Raw genomic sequence first — 20,047 nt, forward strand, 5'->3', positions numbered from 1 at the left:
TCCTCCTCGCTCAATTCACACAGTGCCTGTGTGCCGCCGAGCTCCGTTCCCTGCGACGTTATGACGCACGGAGGCGGAGATCGGCGCCAAATTCAAAAAAGTAAATAAACACAATACATACAGTATACTGTAATCTTATAGATTACAATACTGTACGAAAAAAATACACACCCCCTTTGTCCCTAGTGGTCTGCCCAGTGCCCTACATGCACTTTTATATAATAAAAACTGTTCTTTCTGCCTGGAAACTGGAGACTGTTCATAGCAACCAAAAACTGTCCCTTTATGTCAAAAGTGGTTTTAGAGCAGCTAGAAAACAGCGATAATAAATTATAATCACTTGCAGAATTGAGCGATAGCGATTTGTGGGAAAATTCGTCATCAAACAATAAAAGTAATGACAGCGACAATTCTGCAACTGAGCAAATATCAGTGTTTTTGATTTGATTACATTATTGAATAATTTTTATTAGAATTACATTATTTGTTATAATTATTTATAGTTATTTATTATATTATAATTTATGATTTTGTTTTTCAAACTTTATCATACCCGGGATGTCTACTAGACTCCTGTTTGGACAGATTTAAGTGAGTTATTCCTGAGGCCTCGTACACACGACCGAGTTTCTCTGCAAAAACCAGCAAGAAACTTGCTGGTATTTGCAAGAAAGAAACGTGGATCCCGTCGAGCCAAAAAGAGAGCATGTCTTCTTTTTCCTCGACGGAAATGGAGAACTTTGCCTTGTCGAGTTCCTCGACAGCCTAACAAGGAACTCGACGAGGAAAACGATGTGTTTCGCCCGTCGAGTTCCTCGGTCGTGTGTACGAGGCTTAAGAATTACAGGCCTACAATATAAAACGCCAAATTTCCATGCACAATAAGGGTACCGCTTTCAGCACCTAAAATCTGAAATATTCATACCGCCAGGGAGGTGAATTGAATCTTGGTGTGCTTTGTGTATTTTTTTTTTTACAGATCTGTGCAATATTCCTAGCATTAAACTTTGCCTTTTTTGTGCGGAACGGCGTAAAAGCCTGAAATGTATAGTATATGACTGCAAATCTCATACTCAATGCCGGTATATGTTGATCCAATGTTTGACATGTATGTACTTCTCTTTTGCATCTCAATAAACTTAATTTTTTTTCTGGTTAAAAAAAAAAAAAAAATTTGCCTTTTTTTTGCAGGAGTCTCCTGTAATCAAGACTGGTCACTGCTGCTCTCTCTCCTTGTGGCAGGATCACTGGTCTTGTCTCCACCCCCTCCTGTATTATTCTACATGCAGCTTGTAGTGGGGTGGGGCCTGCTGGGTCCCTCCCACATTTCTGCACAGACTGTATACAGAACCAGGATGATTAGTAAATGAAGAGAAGCTCTGCTGACTTGCATCATCCAATCATGTCCAAGCAATAATGCTCTTTTTTCATTATTTTTTTTGCATGTGATTGGGTATACTTTGCAAAGTGACGCTTCATCCCATTTACTAAGCTCTGAAACAACTGCACTTGCAACGTGCCCAGTCTATTTGACTTTAGTAAATGCACCCCTTTGTGTTATTTTACTCCATTCAGGGTGACCACCTTTGTCAGCGACGTGAGGCTTAGGCTGCATTCACACCTTTGCGTAGGCGATATGCGGCGACATAAAATAGGCGTTTTGTCCCGCGATTTGCAGCGACAAAACGCGTCGTTTTTTAGCCTTGTTTTTTGCTGGAGGGGTGATTTTAACATTGTCGGCTATGCCCGAACGCCGAAGCCGCCCGAAAAAAGGGTCCGGGACTTGTTTTGAGCTTCAGGCGTTTCGGCGTGGAGATGTGAACCATCTCCATAGCCGACAATGTAAAATAACCCCTCCAGCGTATTGCAGGCTGCAATAGCGGCGGGCGTGAAAACGCCTAGGTGTGAATGCAGCCTAACTACCGTAAGTGCAAATAGTCACAAACTTTCTGCCAATTGCTTTTACACCAGCCACAGGTATGTCAGGGCATAAAGCGATATAACCCGTAGCAACCAAATTTTGTCCGATCAGAGAGATCGCTATGGGTTACCTCAGCCAGTGTTCCCTAAATACCATCAGATCGGATGGAATGGGTTACTGCAGCCTGTGTGCCCGAGAGTCAAGGAAACAACTTGTATCTGATTTATAAAATCTACGTCTGGAGAGCAGTGTCTCCCCCCCAATTCCCCGGGCCTAATAAAGAGCCTAAAGAGCGATCAGTGTGGCTATGTTTACATTATCAGGCGGTTACAGAATGTGCGGAGGACCTGCGTTTAATTCATCACTTGTCATGCTCGGCTCTGCCCGTTTATTTTGGTTTTAATTTCACAGCTGAAGCCGCGGCTTTGATATCTCACAAGCAGAGCAATTTGGAAAGTTGATGGGCTCCCCAGAGCTTTTCCAGAGCTGAATATTATTCTGGCCCGAGGTGAGGGGGGAATTTCCCCGGCTGAAGATTGACACCTGCTGCGGGGAAAAGGGAGGGGGGCAATCAGGTGCCTCTGTCCGGCCAATATATATATAATACATAGATAATTCCTACATACGTGTAGATGTGTCACTGAGTATAAGACGTCCAGAATTCAGGCTCTGAGTGGTGGACAAGACCTGCCAAGATAAAAAAAAAACATAAAATAAATGAAAGAGCCATAAGAGATAAAACACAAATATAAACAGACACAAGCCGGGACGGATTATCCTGAGGGGCTGCTGGAGCTAATTAATCCCACCAGATCTCCACACAAAAACAAACTCTCCTTCTTTCGGAATCTGCTCAGGAGTTTGGTGTTATACGGTTTACCGCAACCAGCCATGGTGACCCTTCCTGACACATTGGGGGTGATTTACTAACGGCAAACAGACTGTGCACTTTGAAAGAACAGTCGCTCCGGAGCTTAGGAAATGAGGGGAAGCTCTGCTGACTGCCATCATCTAATCATGTGCATGCAAAACATTTTTTTTTTTTAATTTTCGATGATTGGGTATTCTTTGAAAAAGTGAAGCTTTACCTCATTTACTAAACTTTGAAGTTTGCAAAGTGCACAGTCTACTTGCCTTTAGTAAATCAACCCCAATGTGAGAACAAAAGAACAACAAGAATTTCTAAAGGCTCATGTCCATGGCCGATGTCTTTCTGTGCTTGACGTGTGTTTTGAATGTGCATCAACTGTCAGTTTCTCGGCAAAAAGAAACTTGCTGTTTTTTTTTTTTTTGCAGAGGAAACCGGTCGTGTGTACATTTTTGGACGAGGAAACTGTTCGAGGAACTCGATGAGCCAAAAAGAGAGCATGTCTTTTTTTTCCTCGACGGGAATGGAGAAAATTGTCACGTTGAGTTCCTCGACAGCCTAACAAGGAACTCGACGAGCAAAACGATGTGTTTTTCGCCCGTCGAGATCCTCGGTCGTGTGTACGAGGCCTTAGGCCCCTTTCACACGTGCGGACCGTATGTCCGATTTTTCATCCATCCGTTTGCGGATGAAAAAAGGACATACATTGGTCCCAATGTGATTGCGGTTACGTTTCTGTGGATGAAAAATGTCCTATTAGGGTGCATGTGAACTGCAGACAAAGCAGTTTAAAGGCAGCCTTTTCCTGTGAAACACTGCTTTACCATTTGAACTCCTGCAGATGCTGCTGGGCTGCCTTTCAGATCTATGAGATAAGCAGTCCAACAGCCAACAAAAGCCGACCATAGATCGAGCGATTTCTTTTCCTACAACCACGGGTTGCAGAAAAGAACACCTGCTTGATTCCCCCATTAACATACAAGTCAGTGTTGATGGGAGAATGCCTCCCGTGGAACTATTGTGTTCTCCTGGCAAGGGGGACGTAGGTAGCCATCTATGCCAAGAGAACACAGTGATTAGCCACCGGCAATAATTGCATGAAAAATCCAACAGGCTGGTTGTACCCAAGTTGATCCATTGATCAACACAATCCGTTTGAACATACATGGTTCAAATCTTGGCTGGTCCCTGCTGAACCAGCCGAGATTCGAGCGGTCTATGGTCGGCTTAAAGGACAGCACACCTCAGGAACCAGAAGTGCCGTTACTGGCAGTGAGAAACTACAAAATATTCACAAAACATGACTTAACAAACCTGTATACATTGTGGTATGAGGCATTATAAGAAACATAATTTGGGTCTACCTATTTGTTAGGAAGTATTTTTAAAACCCAAACACTCTGGGCAAATAAAAAGTTATCCCTTGCAGTGTTTGTTTATGTCTGGGGAACAATAAAAATAAATATACTTACCCATAGGTGTGCGCTGCCTATTGCTTTAGGGTGTGCACCCCAGAGCACAAACACATGCGTGTATATCAGCAGAGCAGTGGACGGTGTCAGTTAAGCAGAGATTGGTGGCAGTGGGCAGTGTCAGTAGTTTTTATTACTATTATTTTTTTAATTATTTAAAAAAAAATGTATTTTTCTAAATATTTTTTTACAATATTATTTTTTATTTACAATTTCTTTTTAGAAAACCCCTTTGGTGAAATATCAGGGGTCTAAACAGAGAGAAAGGGACTGGAGGACAGAGCTTCCCTGGTTCCTTTCTCTGCAGCCTCAGCTGCACTGGACAGTGAATGAATGGGAAGTGCTCTCGGTGAGCGGTTTCCTGTTCATTCACAAATGAAGCATAGTAAACATAATGGGGTTGATTTACTAAAGGCAAAAAGACTGTGCACTTTTCAAAGTGCAGTTGCTCCAGAGCTTAGTAAATGAGCAGAATCTCTGCTGACTTCCATCAATCATGTGCAAGTAAAAATGCTGTTTTTGCATGTGATTGGGCACTCTTTGCAAAGTGAAGCCTTACCTCATTTACTAAGCTCTGGAGCAACTGCACTTGCAGAGGGCAAAATGCACAGTCTATTTGCCTTTAGTAAATCAACCCCAATGCTTCAATTAAGAATGAACACAAGAGCTATCGGTAGAGATCACTCACTGTGTTCATTCATCCATCCATCCTGAAACATCCCACCGTAGCAGCAGGTGGGAGAGGAGAGGTGGGTAGCTGGTGGATCCCCGCAGGGGGGAGAAAGGGGAGCATTGGAAGCAGGGGAAATCTGAATTGCACAGGGTGATTAGGGTGTACTCATGCACACCCGGCACACACCTATGTTCTTACCCCATCCTCTGCTTCCCCCTGCAGCTAAACCAGTCTTTGCAGCTTTTGCACCCCCATGTTCTAAGGTCCTGAGGTCATCAAGACCAGAACAGGATCCATAGCCTTGCACTTGATGTAAGGATGCCAAGGGACGGTCCACCGCCAGATTGTGCAGGAGCGCCGACTACCAGGGGAGCAGAGGCTCAGATACGAAAAACAGTTTTGCCTCTCCCCATGTCAAAATGAGCAACTGACCCCTACCAGGGGGGCACAGCCCTACTGCGTGGGATCTTTTCTATTCTGCCCAGAGTTGGGGATTGAATTAAAGTTTTATACAAATTATATATATATATATATGACTGGTTAAGTATTTACATAGAAAATGAATATGCAGTTAATTATATAGATTGTGTAGAGTAATTATGTAATGAACACAATCATGTATATTGATTACAAAAAAAGAGCTGTAGAGTCTGCTTTATGGCTGCGGGATAAGTCATCCAATAATTGTTATTTCATCTGTAAACAAGACATTTGCTATGAAATGTGATTGTCCCCAGGCAGAAAACTTGTTGCCATTTGCAACTTACGATCTGGGAAAAGTTGGACGGTGACAGATCAAGTTGTCATCAGCCGCGTCTCATGTGTCTATGGGAAACAGCTAAACATTTAAATTGGTCTTTGAACATTCATTTCAACCCAAACAAGTCAGGAGGGGTCAGAGTCCAGGGGTGGAGGAAGATAAAAGTGTCCGGACAGAGAAGAGAGCCTTAAGGGGGACAGCACCTGCAACCACATGACTTGGGCTCACTCATCTCCTTGGTCCCGCGGGTCACTCTAATGAGGCAGGAAAAGGTCCCGAGGGGAAGACGGACGTTTACCGGCCGAAACAACACAGAAACTCAGCCAGGAGAGACACAGCGTAGCACAGCAACACCAGGAGTGATTTAGGTCTTAGAAACAGAGAAGTGATGGCAGAAAAAAAGGTTGAGTAGTCCATCAAATCTACATGTTTTTTCTTTTTTATACAAATTTTTTTTTTACCTTTTTGTTGGAGTATAGATCTATGTTTGTCCCAAGCAAGTTTGAAGCCAAATACTGTTGACTGACTCTCTATCTCAGCTGGAAGTTTATTCCAAACATCAACTACTTTTTCAGTAAAATAATACTTTCTAAGATCTTCTGTCCTGGAGAAAAACATATCAGGAAATCCATATATTTCCTCCACCATAAAGTAGCGTGTAATGCCGCGTACACACGATCATTTTTCGGGAATTGAAAAAAAACGCAGTTTTTCAAAAATTTAATTTAAAATGATCGTGTGTGGGCTTCACATCATTTTTTAGGTTCTGAAAAGCGCCAAAAAAAAATTCGAACATGCTGCATTTTTTAACGTTGTTTTAAACGATGTCGTTTTTCGGGTGGTAAAAAATGATCGTGTGTGGGCTAAAACGACGTAAAAAACCTGCGCATGCTCAGAAGCAAGTTATGAGACGGGAGCGCACGTTCTGGTAAAACTACTGTTCATAATGGAGTAAGCACATTCATCACGCTGTAACAGACAGAAAAGCGCAAATCGTCTTTTACTAACAAGGAATCAGCTAAAGCAGCCCAAAGGCGAATGGAACTTCCCCTTTAGAGTGCCGTCGTACGTGTTGTACGTCACCGCGGCTTTGCTAGATCATTTTTTTAAAACGATGGTGTGTGGGCAACGTCGTTTTAATGATGAAGTTGGTAAAACGTAGTTTTTTCGACATGCTGAAAAACAACGTTTTTTTTTCATGCTGAAACACGATCGTGTGTACGCGGCGTAAGAGGCACACAGCAAGTTTGTTCCACGGATAATTCTTGGCCAGATATTTTTCTTTATTCTGTCAAGCTGTGATAATGATATTTCCTTCATTTCCTAAATCTAACTCCATGTGCTTCACAGTTATAAAGGCTGAAAAGAGACACATCGAGTTCAACTGAAAGACAAAACTATTAAAAAACCTTCATCCTCAGAACCACAAGTCCGCAGTTCATCCAGAAAAAAAAAAGAGCAGAAAACACTTGTAAAGTGGGATCCAATCTACTTCAACTGCCTGATCCCTAAAGGAAAACTAATACTCAGTTGAGTCCAATAACATAATGGTGTTAGTTCTTATAAATATTGGGCCAGATTCAGAGAGAAATAGATGGGCGCAGCATATCAGAAATACACTACGCCGCCGTACCTTACCTGGCGTATATTCGAATCCTCAGCGAGTTCGTGCCGTAAGTTACGGCGGCGTAGTGTATTTCTGGTGGCGGATTTGAAATTGGGCGGGTTGGGGGCGGGTTTCATTTAAATGAAGCGTTTCCCCGCGCCAAATGAACTGCGCATGCGTCGTCCCGAAATTTCCCGCCGTGCATTGCGCTAAATGACGTCGCTAGGACGTCATTTTTTTAACTTCGACGTGAGTTACGTCCATCCCTATTCACGGACGACTTACGCAAAAAATAAAAAAATTTAAAATTTCGATGCGGGAACGACGGCCATAATTTAACATGGCAAGTCTATCTATACGCCGCAAAATACCAGCTTTAACTATACGCTGGAAAAAGCCGACTACAGAGGACGTTAGAAAATGCGACGGCCGCGCGTACGTTCGTGGATCGTCGTAAATCGCTAATTTGCATACCCGACGCGGAAAATGACGCAAACTCCACTCAGCGGGCGCCGAAGTATTGCATCTAAGATCCGAAGGCGTACGAAGGCGTACGCCTGTCGGATCTAACCCAAATGCCGTCGTATCTTGGTTTGAGGATTCAAACTAAAGATACGACGCAGGAAATTTGAAAGTACGCCGGCGTATCAGTAGATACGCCGGCGTACTTCGTCTATGGATCTGTCCCATTGATAGCTAGTTTAAAGGCAAGTACAGTCTATTTTCTCCTGTAGGTGGCGCTCACGGCATTGCAGTTGGAGGGGAAATTGAGAAGAACATGGTTCCTCTATGGTTTCCTGTGTCACTGGGGAAGCTATCCGATTGGATGCTGCTGCCCGATGTGACTTTGGCACCATCTTGGGTCAGGTAGAGCCCATTTAAGGCCTAGGTTCCCAGGCTTGATGTGCATTTTACATGTGGGTAGTGTAGGGACATGTCTCCCATCTGACAGGGACAATGATTAGCAGCGGGAGAGGGTTCTGACGAGTAGGGAAAGGAAAAGTACACACCATCCTTTCTGGAGACCTCCCCATTTGGGAATGGACCAGTCAGGTCACATTTCGCCACTCCAGAAAGACACTGTTGGCACATCTGCAACCTACTCATTGCTGTTGCCAGTCAGGCGTCTTTTTGTGAATTTCTGAACTTTAACACAAATACAAATATTGTTCTCTAATGCCGCTTACACACGATCAGTCATTCCGACATCAAAACCGTGGATTTTTTCCCGACGGATTGTTTGCTCAAACTTGTCTTGCATACACACGGTCACACAAATGTTGTTGGAAATTCCGAACGCCAAGAACGCGGTCACGTACAACACTACGACGAGCTGAGAAAAATTAAGTTCAATGATTCCGAGCATGCGTCGAATTGATTCCGAGCATGCGTAGGATTTTTGTGTGTCGGAATTGGCTACAGACGATCGGAAATGTTGTTGTCGGAAAAATTGAGAACCAGCTCTCAAACATTTTTTGTCGGAAATTACGACAGCAAATGTCCGATGGAGCATACACACGTCGGATTTTCTGACAACAAGCTCACTTTGAACATTTGTTGTCGGAAATTCCGACTGTGTGTACGCGGCATTAAACTGGATTCTGAGAGTTTACTGCCGCCGCACCTCCCCTCAATTTTTGGTGCATTCGGAAGCACATCAAGCCTTTCCGCACCACCCGATGAAAAAGTCAATTAGGCATAATGGGCCAGATCCACAAAAACCTGACGTAACTTAAAAAATCCAATTTAAGTTACACTGCCTTAAAGTTTCTACCTAAGTGCCTGATCCACAAAGCACTTATCTAGAAATTTCAGGCTGTGTAACTAAAATTCCGCCGGCGCAAGGCGTTCCTATTCAAATGGGGCGAGTCCCATTTAAATGAGGCGCGCTCCCGCGCCGGCCGTACTGCGCATGCGCGCCGGCCGTACTGCGCATGCGCGAAGTTACGTTACGCCGAGTTTTGAGGATCGCGACGGCTTAAAGTTGCGTCGGGGATAAAAAAAATGACAGCGGCATGCATTCCTGAGGGAGAACTCCATGCCCATTTTCAAAGAAAAAAACGGCATGGGTTCCCCCCCCAGGAGCATACCAGGCCCTTAGGTCTGGCATGGGTTGTAAGGAGACCCCCCCACGCCGAAAAATTGACGTAGGGGGTCCCCCTACAATCCATACCAGACCCGTATCCAAAGCACGCTACCCGGCCGGCCAGGAAGGGAGTGGGGACGAGCGAGCGCCCCCCCCCCCTCCTGAGCCGTGCCAGGCCGCGTGCCCTCAACATGGGGGGGTTGGGTGCTCTGGGGCAGGGGGGCGCACTGCGGGCCCCCCCACCCCAGAGCACCCTGTCCCCATGTTGATGAGGACAGGACCTCTTCCCGACAACCCTTGCCATTGGTTTTTGGGGTCTGCGGGCGGAGGCTTATCGGAATCTGGGAGTCCCCTTTAATAAGGGGGCCCCCAGATACCGGCCCCCCACCCTAAGTGAATGGATATGGGGTACATCGTACCCCTATCCATTCACCTGGAGGCAAAAAGTAAAATGTAGTAAACACACAACACAAGGCTTTTTAAAATAGTTTATTATTCTGCTCCGGAGGCCCCCCCTGTCTTCGTTATTAGCTCAATTACCAGGGGGGGCTTCTTCTTCCGCTCTCCGGGGGTCTTCTCCGCTCTCCGGGGGTCTTCTCCGCTCTCCGGGGGTCTTCTCCGGACTCCGGGGGGCTTCTTCCATCTTCTCCCCTCTTCCGCTCTTGACTCGGCGAACCCCGGTTCTTCTGCAGCTCTCCGGTGCCTTCTTCTTCAGCGCTGGCTGCCTGCTATGTTTGTGTGTTAGCTCGATTTCAAACAGGCAGCCGGCGCGGTCTTCTGTGGCGTCATCTTCTCTTCTGGTCTTCTGTTCTTCCGATGTTGCCTCGTCGCCTGTTGTCGCTGTAATGATGGAAGCGCGCCTTGCATCACATTTATATAGGCATCACCGTCCCATCATGCTCCGGTAGGTACCCACGTGGTGGGTGCACGTGGGTAGGCACCCACCACGTGGGTACCTGCCGGAGCATGATGGGACGGTGATGCCTATATAAATGTGATGCAAGGCGCGCTTCCATCATTACAGCGACAACAGGCGACGAGGCAACATCGGAAGAACAGAAGACCAGAAGAGAAGATGACGCCACAGAAGACCGCACCGGCTGCCTGTTTGAAATCGAGCTAACACACAAACATAGCAGGCAGCCAGCGCTGAAGAAGAAGGCACCGGAGAGCTGCAGAAGAACCGGGGTTCGCCGAGTCAAGAGCGGAAGAGGGGAGAAGATGGAAGAAGCCCCCCGGAGTCCGGAGAAGCCCCCCCGGAGAGCGGAAGAAGAAACCCCCCCCCGGAGAGCGGAGAAGACCCCCGGAGAGTGGAAGAAGAAGCCCCCCCTGGTAATTGAGCTAATAACGAAGACAGGGGGGGCATCCGGAGCAGAATAATAAAATATTTTAAAAAGCCTTGTGTTGTGTGTTTATTAACTTTTACTTTTTGCCTCCAGGTGAATGGATAGGGGTACGATGTACCCCATATCCATTCACTTAGGGTGGGGGGCCGGTATCTGGGGGCCCCCTTATTAAAGGGGACTCCCAGATTCCGATAAGCCTCCGCCCGCATACCCCGACAACCAATGGCAAGGGTTGTCGGGAAGAGGTCCTGTCCTCATCAACATGGGGACAGGGTGCTCTGGGGTGGGGGGGCCCGCAGTGCGCCCCCCTGCCCCAGAGCACCCAACCCCCCCATGTTGAGGGCACGCGGCCTGGCACGGCTCAGGAGGGGGGGGGGGCGCTCGCTCGTCCCCACTCCCTTCCTGGCCGGCCGGGTAGCGTGCTTTGGATACGGGTCTGGTATGGATTGTAGGGGGACCCCCTACGTCAATTTTTCGGCGTGGGGGGGTCTCCTTACAACCCATGCCAGACCTAAGGGCCTGGTATGCTCCTGGGGGGGAACCCATGCCGGTTTTGTTTTTTACAAATTGCCGTGGAGTTCTCCCTCGGGAAAGCATACCAAATGCCGTCGCTGGAATGGGCCTTTACAAGGTGTGACTAACTTTACACTTTGTAGAACGAGCCCTAATTTTACACTTGCAAAATAACACTTACGGCGCAAAAACGAAGCTAGAAAGCTTTGTGGATCGCCTTAAGTGCTAATTTGCATACTAGCAACGGCATTTCGACTCGAAATGCCCCCAGCGGCGGATGCGGTACTGCATCCTAAAATTAGGCAGTGTAATTCAATTACACATGCCGGATCTTCTGTGTAACTTTGGAAAAAGCCTTTTGAGGATCGTTTCCAAAGTTACACACAGACTGAACAGCAGTTAAGTCGGAGTATCTCTTTTGAGGATAACCCCCAATGTGTTGGGCAGTGCTGAAACTGACTTGCTTGTTGACATTTTATAATTTTACATGTGGATGCTTTAATGAACAATAAACAATAAAACCTGACAGCTCAGGTCAGAGCCTCTGTACTAACAATCCAATGTTAGTACAGCGATCTCCTCTCCAACGGTCCCCATTGGAAGATTCCCCAAGAGTCCCCATTGGAAGATTTCTTCTCTATTACTGTTCTGGGGACAACCCAAAATTTGGGATTTTTTTCACTATAACTTTCAGTGACAATGGTAAACATGGCAAATAGAGAGGGTGAGGGGCAGGGACAGCAATGAAAACCTGACATGTTCTAATGCCTCTCAACATTTGCCTTTAGTTATACTTTAACCAATTGAGCCCCAGAGCAATTTTTCCTCTGTTGCATACTGTAGATGTAAAAATCCAATTTTTGGGCAATAAATTGCACAAACCCCAGGAACATTGTATATTTTCTGAAAGCAGCAGAGGCCCTATAGAAGAAAAAGATGATAGTTGCAAACTTTTGTTTCATGTGATATTTGTGCAATTATTTTTTAAATGCAAATTTTCTGAAGGATTATAATAAAATACATTTTAGTGCAAAATCACACCATATAATATACATTTTTGGTTAAAATATAAAAGATTAGATTGCATTGAGTAAATAGATATCCAACATTCCATATTTTAAATTTGCGTGTGCCTGCGATGTCGCCAAAAACTATGGGCGACGCTTTAAAAGTCGATATAGCTCATCAATGTAGAGTTAACTAGGAGCTGTTAGAATTGTTTATCCCACTCTGACATTCACGGCGAAATGTCACATTTGTGGTGCGACTGCGGTTTACATACACGTACGCACCCTGGGCTTGTATTTGCGCTGGTGTGTAGGGCAACAAGGGTTTTGGGAATTTTGTTTTTTAAATTTAAATATATTTTATTATGTTTTTTTTATTTACGCGATTCAAGGGGTTAATAAATCCCTACGTAATAGCATTGAGCAGGTGACAAGTACTCTTTTTGGAGACATTAGGTCTAATAGACCCCAATGTCTTCCCTGCCCTTCACACTATCTAATCAAGATGTGTCTCCTGGCTGTACTGGCCTGGAAGTGTGCATATGAAACAAGAAGTGACCATTTCCGGTTTCATTATTTGCAGGTGAGATTGAGGCATGGATCTTCCTCGGTCTCACTGCAGTCTCTCTCCCCCAGCTGGTATTCTATCAGATTGTCGCTACCCATCAGATTGTGCAACGAATTAGACTTTCTGACAAAAAACCTTACTGCGCACGCGCGAAGCGTTCCCCCATGTGCTATTCGTTACAAACATAATCTGACGGATAGTAGTAATCTGATAGAACACCCATGCGGACATCTTAGTACACCCAGCTACGTCTTGAATTTCAGAGTCATTTTTTGGCAATAAAGTGAGCGTATAAAAATAAATATAGTATATTAATTCTGTTTGGATGTTTCATTTTGAAAGCCTAAAAGGTTTTTTAGCGCTGAGCAGTGCAGGGTGTACCAACATGGCTTCCGCCACCTTCCTACTGCTGGCTCACTTAATTTCTAAAATTACTCTGAAATTCAAGATGTAGCTGGGTGTAGTAAGAGGTTTGTATGGGTGTTCTATCAGAATACTGCTACCCGTCAGATCATAAAGTGTGTGGAAAGTGTGGAACACTTTATGCCGCTGAGCGCATGGCGAATGCGCAATAATTTTTTATTTTTTTGCTTGGGATGTCACTTCAAATGCATAATCTCATGGGTAGAGGTAATTTGATAGAACACCGGCAAGTGTGTTCCCAGTTGTCGGTAAGCACTGGACAGCCTGGGAAACCACGGGAGGAGGGCGGGCTGCCAGCGAGAGGGGGGTTACTGCGCGGTTACCACGCAGCCGGATCTGTGAAAGTGGCCGGTATGAAGCTGCTACATCACTTTCACATTGAAGACGGTAGCCGGCTCTACAAGACCCACACAGGCTGATGGCTGCAACTGTGGTGGCAACTCTGCACATGCTCGGTTTTCAGTGAGTTTCTATGCTGAGCATTTCCTCCCTATCACATCTGAGCAGCCCATGTTACTATAGAGTGACACATGTGGGCGTATATAGTGGTAAATGACAGCCCACTCCCTTCCTCCTCCTCCATACCCACTAACCAGCTAAGTACAATGGGGACAAGATATTATATAAAGATTATTGGAGGCTTTACCTTCCTCTTATTCTAAGACACAGGCTGGAAAGGTGTGACACAGACTGTGCAGAAATCCGCCCACACCATGTTATTGTAAAAAAATAAATAAATAAAGATTTGATTTCAAATATATATTTGTATGACTATTTAAAATGGTTTATTGATATTATTTGTTTTTATTCTGTATTCCAAAGGCAGATTTTTTTTTTTTTTTTTAAACCAACCTCCTTGGTGAATTTTTTATACCAAAAGCGGTATCCCCGAGCCAGACTCGGGATTGCATTGCAGGATACAGGGGGAAGTTACTTACCTTGTCCCTGGATCCTGCGATGTGTCCCTGCTGTGTGTGCGGGCTCCTTCGCTGTGTCTCCTCGCTCGATTCACAGTGCCGAGTTCCGTTCCCTGCGGCGTTACGACGCACAGGGACGGAGTTCTGCGCCAAATTCAAAAAGTGAAAAACACAATACACATACAGTATACTGTAATCTTACAGATTACAGTACTGTATGAAATAAATACACACCCCCTTTGTCCCTAGTGTTCTGCATGCAGTTTTATATTATAAAAACTGTTCTTTCTGCCTGGAAACTGGAGACTGTCCATAGCAACCAAAAAATGTCCCTTTATGTCAAAAGTGCTTTTAGAGCAGCTAGAAAAACAGCGATAATAAATTAGAATCACTTGCAGAATTGAGCGATAGCGATTTGTGGGAAAATTCGTCATCAAACAAAAATAATGACAGCGACAATTATGCAACTGAGCAAATTTCAGTGTTTTTGATTTGATTACATTATAGAATAATTTTTATTATAATTACATTATTATTTGTTATAATTATTTATTTTATTATAATTGATGATTTTGTGTTTCAAATTTTATCATACCTGGGATGTCTACTAGACTCTTGTTTGGACAGATTTAAGTGAGTTAGGCCTCGTACACATGACCGAGAATCTCGTCGTAAAAGAAACATCGTTTTCCTCGACGAGGTTCTTGTCAGGTTTGACGAGAATCTCGTCAAGCTTTCCTTGCATACACACTGTCGAGACAAAATCTCGTCGTTCTCAAACGCGGTGACGTACAACACATACGACGGCACTATAAAGGGGAAGTTTGATTACACTGGAGCCACCCTTGACATACACACAAACGTGTTTCTCGTCGTAAACCAGCCCGACGAGAAACACGTTCTTTTTTTTCTCGTCGAGATCCACAACAGTTTTCTCGACGAAAAACATACCACACAAATACAATGCTTTGCCAGCATTTTTCTTGATGGATTTTGCAGAGGAAAACGGTCGTGTGTACAAGGCCTTATTCCTAAGATTTGCAGGCCTGCCAAATTTCCATGCAAAAAATTGTACAGCTTTTGGTACAAAATTCCAGACATAATCATACCGCCAGGGAGGTTAACATGTGACCAGCAGCAGAGGACTAGAAGCTCCTCCTGCTTATGTTTCCCTGCAGACAGGCTGGGAAGGAGCTGGGTCATGTGACCGCTGTATATAGATTAGGAAAAAGGTACTTAGATGGTTTATTTGTTTATTAAAATAATTACAGTGCCATCATCCATATACAGAAATAGAAGGGGCAATGTAAATTAAACAGCATGTGTTTAGTATCACTTTAAGTATTTATACAGTGGTAATTTCATGTCTATGCAGATATGGTACGATGAGTGGAGGAATTACCTGGAGTAGTTTTACAACTACCTAAAGTCATCAGAGATGAAACTTCCTTGGAAAGACAGCAAAGTGCAGCCAGTTATCACAATTACTGGACTAAAGTCGTACCAATTTTTTATCACAGCCAAATACATTTCCAACAGTAAAAACTGCAGCATCACCGGCTGTTTATTGGGAAGGAGGAAAAACTTCCCAGCAGATGAATAACCCAACAGCATTGCCACAATGAGAAGGTGGGGCACGGTTCTTGGGCTATATGGCCAAATGTATGTGTACACCCTGCAAATTATTGAGTCCTGGTGTCTCCAATGATGGGTATTGTTGTGGTAACAGTTTGGGCAAGGTCCCTTTATGTTTCAGCATGACTGCACCCATTGACAAAGCCAGCCGCATAAAGACATAGTTGATCAGTTTGGTGTGGAGAAGCTTCAATAGCCTTCACAGAGCCCTGACCTCAACACTCAACCAGGGGCGGACTGACCATTGAGTCACTCGGGTACTGCCCGAGGGCCCCATGCCACTAGGGGGCCCCATCAGGGTTGCCAGGCTCAGTAAAACCAGGGACAGTATGTAAAAATCTGTGTTTTTTTTAGATCTGTCCCTGATATGTTCGAAACTGACATGCTTTTAATGTGAATATCCCAAGATTTTAGCTGCCCTGCCTCTGCACTGCCTCCTGGCGTGGTGGCCATCTGTAAGCCAGAGGGGCCCCATAATCTTCTATTGCCCGGGGGCCCCATGAGTTGTCAGTCCGCCCCTGCACTCAACACTACTGAACACCTTTGAGATGAACTAGAAAACTCACTGCTAGCCAGGTTTTCTCATCCACTATCAGAACCTGACCTCACAAGTGGGCACAAATTCCCACACTCCAAACTTTTTGAGATTCTTCCCAGAAGAGCATAGGCTTATGGCCAAAGAGAGGGGACAACTCCATTTTAATGGCCATGGTTTTGGAATGGGATATCCTACAAGTTCATATAGGTGTAATGGTCAGGTGTTTACAAACTTTTACCCATATAGTCTATGAGTGACAGCTTGTGACTTTGATTATATGGAGGGTCTAGGAGGTGTAACAGTGTAGGCCTTGACAGTCATTCTTTGGGAATATAAAAATTGTAATACAAAAAATGTCACTCAATATATTTTTTAACTAGTACAATAAATATAGCTGCAATAATGATAATGGACAGATGACCCCCTTATTACTAGATTGCAAACCACCATTTAAAAGCTCCCCTACCGTAGCTCGTATCTTTGTGTATCTCGCTATTATAGGGTCTTTTTCTCTCCCTTCGCGTACTCACATTATCACCTATTGAGCTTCCAGTTAAAGGATGCCAGCTGATAATTACTGATATTCTCCTGTACGTGTTATGTGACAATATTCTCCCTGCCTGAACATGCGCTGTAAATCCACTGACTGTGCTTCACGCGGTGTACGGCAGCCATATTGGTTGCTACCACCTGCAGGGACAATCATAATGAAGATGATGTAATTACACAAAGGACACAGCGGGAACCTCACAAGGATAAGACTTCCTCTAGCCCAACAATAACTATGTGAATCCATATAGAAAACCTTAGTATCTGTTTGAGCAGGGGGATGAAGTAACAGCACCCCCATGATTACATGACTATCACTGTGTTACACCCAGCAGAGCCCCACTGAGCAAATCCACATTGAAGCAATTCGACAACAGAATGATGAGACCTTTTATATGTGCAGGCTAATAAATGTGACTCCACTGACAGCATCTACACAGAGGACATCATAGGCTGGTGTAACCCACCAAGAGTAGTATGTGAGAGAACCTAGATATTCTTTGGAGAAACTCTCAATGACTATGGAACATGGCTTAATGGAGACAATCCTAAAAAGTGTTTGATTTAGGAAATACCAGATATTCTACTCAAAAGAGCCCAAAGATTATATGGAAAATGTCTTTATGGAGATATCTTAATTCTTCAAATAGAGAAAAACTCAGAGGGGTAATTTACAAAAACTGGAGCGGGCAAAATCTGTTGCGTAGAAACCAATCAGCTTCTAACTTTTTTTTTAAAAGTCAGCAGCTACAAACACTGTATCTGCTGACTTAAAGCGGGAGTTCACCCAATTAATTTTTTTTTCTCTTTTCCCCTTAGATTGATGCTCGTTTTGTCTAGGGGAATCGGCTAGTTGTTTTAAAATATGATCCGTACTTACCGTTTTCATGATGCATCTTCTCCGTCGCTTCCGGGTATGGGTCTTCGGGAGCGGGCGTTCCTATCTTGATTGACAGTCTTCCGAGAGGCTTCCGACGGTCGCATCCATCGCGTCACTAGTAGCCGAAAGAAGACGAACGTCGGTGCGGCTCTATACTGCGCCTGCGCACCGACGTTCAGCTTCTTTCGGAAAATCGTGACGCGATGGATGCGACCGTCGGAAGCCTCTCGGAAGACTGTCAATCAAGATAGGAACGCCCAGTCCCGCAGCCCATACCCGGAAGCGGCGGAGAAGATGCATCTCGTAAACGGTAAGTACGGATCATATTTTAAAACAACTAGCCGATTCCCCTAGACAAAACGAGCATGAAGCTAAGGGGAAAAAGTGTCCTGTGTGGGCGAACCTCCGCTTTAATAAGCACACTTGCCTGTCCAGGGTGCCTGCGATGTCGGCCACCCGAGGCGGATCCGTCCTCCGGAACTTGTGCCGGCACCGCCATCCTGATTAAGGAAAACAGGATGGCGGCTTCACTGCCCGTTTCCTACTGCGCATGCGCGAGTCGCGTGGCGCTTTGTGAATGGGCGGCTATCCCCTGGGACACACACAAGTCCCAGAAGACAACGCGCCCCATTTCCCAGGAGGCAACACGAGGAGGAGGAGGAGGAGAGAGATCACTGTGGAATAGGAAGTGGTAGATTAGGACAATCTGCCTAGCAACAACTTTTTTTTTCAAATTAGGGTGGACCGCTGCTTTAATTACGCTTTGACTAAATAAACTGGAAGCCGATTGGTTTCTACGCAGAGCTGCACCAAATACTGCATTCTCCATTTTTATTAAATAAATCCCAGTGAGTCTAAGGAGGACAGCCCAAAATGTATATGGAGGAGAGCCCAGAGAATCTACGAAGGTGAGCCTTGAGATTCTAGGGAGAAGTTACCAAATATTTCAGAGCAAATGCCCATATAGATACCAGCAAGCCTATGGTGGAGAGCCCAGGGATTTTATGGACAGTATACAGAGAGATCACAGTGATTTTATGGAAGTAATTCTGGATATTTTATGGGAAATTAATCTTTATGATCTCTTCAGGATTATCTAAAATGTAGTTAAATGGCTAAAACACAATGCATGGACTTCTATAGACATTTTTTTTTAATACACAAAATAAGGATTAGTGACAGGACATACAGTTGTATTCAAAATTATTCAACCCCCCACTGAAATTGATTGTTTTGGCCAGTTTGACATTGATTTTGATCATTCAGTCATCCTGCTTACAATTAAATCAAAGAGGCACGTGTAGGTCAGACAAATATAACATAACATTTATAATGAAATAACCACAAATGTATTTTCTGTGCTCACATCATTATCAGTTTTATTCAACCCCCAATTGACATTCAATCTTAGTACAACATCCTTTTACAGTTATAACAGCTTTTAAACGTGAAGCATAGCTTGACACAAGTGTCTTGCAGCGATCTACGGGTATCTTCGCCCATTCGTCATGGGCAAAAGCCTCCAGTTCAGTCACATTCTTAGGCTTGCGCACTGCAACTGCTTTCTTTAAGTCCCACCAGAGGTTCTCAATCGGATTTAAGTCTGGTGACTGCGATGGCCACTCCAAAATGTTCCAGCCTTTAATCTTCAACCATGCTCTAGTGGACTTGGAGGTATGCTTCGGATCATTGTCCTGTTGAAAGGTCCAACCTCTCCCAAGCCTCAGGTTTGTGACGGACTGCATCACATTGTCATCCAATATCTCCTGGTACTGAAGAGAATTCATGGTACCTTGCACACGCTGAAGCTTCCCTGTACCTGCAGAAGCAAAACAGCCCCAAAGCATGATTGACCCCCCGCCATGCTTCACAGTGGGCAAGGTGTTCTTTTCATCATAGGCCTTGTTCTTCCTCCTCCAAACATAGCGTTGATCCATGGGCCCAAACAGTTTCATCAGTCCACAGAACACAATCCCAAAACTTCTGTGGTTTGTCCACATGACTTTTGGCATACTGCAGTCGACTCTTCTTATTCTTTAGAGACAGCAAGGGGGTGCGCCTGGGAGTTCTGGCATGGAGGCCTTCATTACGCAGTGTGCGCCGTATTGTCTGAGCAGAAACTTCAGTACCCACATCTGACAAATCTTTTGTCAGTTCCTCAGCAGTCACAAGGGGACTTTTCTCCACTCTACGCTTCTGGTAGCACTCAGCAGTCGAAGTCAGCATCTTCTTTCTGCCACGACCAGGTAGCGTTTCAACAGTGCCCTTTGCCTTGAATTTGCGAA

General features: G+C 44.7%; 1 protein-coding gene across 2 annotated transcripts in view; it reads right to left on the reverse strand.

Annotated features, from left to right (window-relative positions):
• The window catches only part of LOC120946788, a 149,275-nt gene that overhangs the window by 49,011 nt on the left and 80,217 nt on the right, over nucleotides 1-20,047 (reverse strand). For both annotated transcript variants that reach the window (XM_040361485.1, XM_040361486.1), the window contains exon 12: nucleotides 2,548-2,608. In XM_040361485.1, coding sequence (XP_040217419.1) covers nucleotides 2,548-2,608 — 61 coding nt within the window. The remainder of the gene's footprint in view (nucleotides 1-2,547; nucleotides 2,609-20,047) is intronic.

This window comes from Rana temporaria, chromosome 8 (assembly GCF_905171775.1).
Source record: "Rana temporaria chromosome 8, aRanTem1.1, whole genome shotgun sequence".
Classification (NCBI taxonomy): Eukaryota; Metazoa; Chordata; class Amphibia; order Anura; family Ranidae; genus Rana; species Rana temporaria.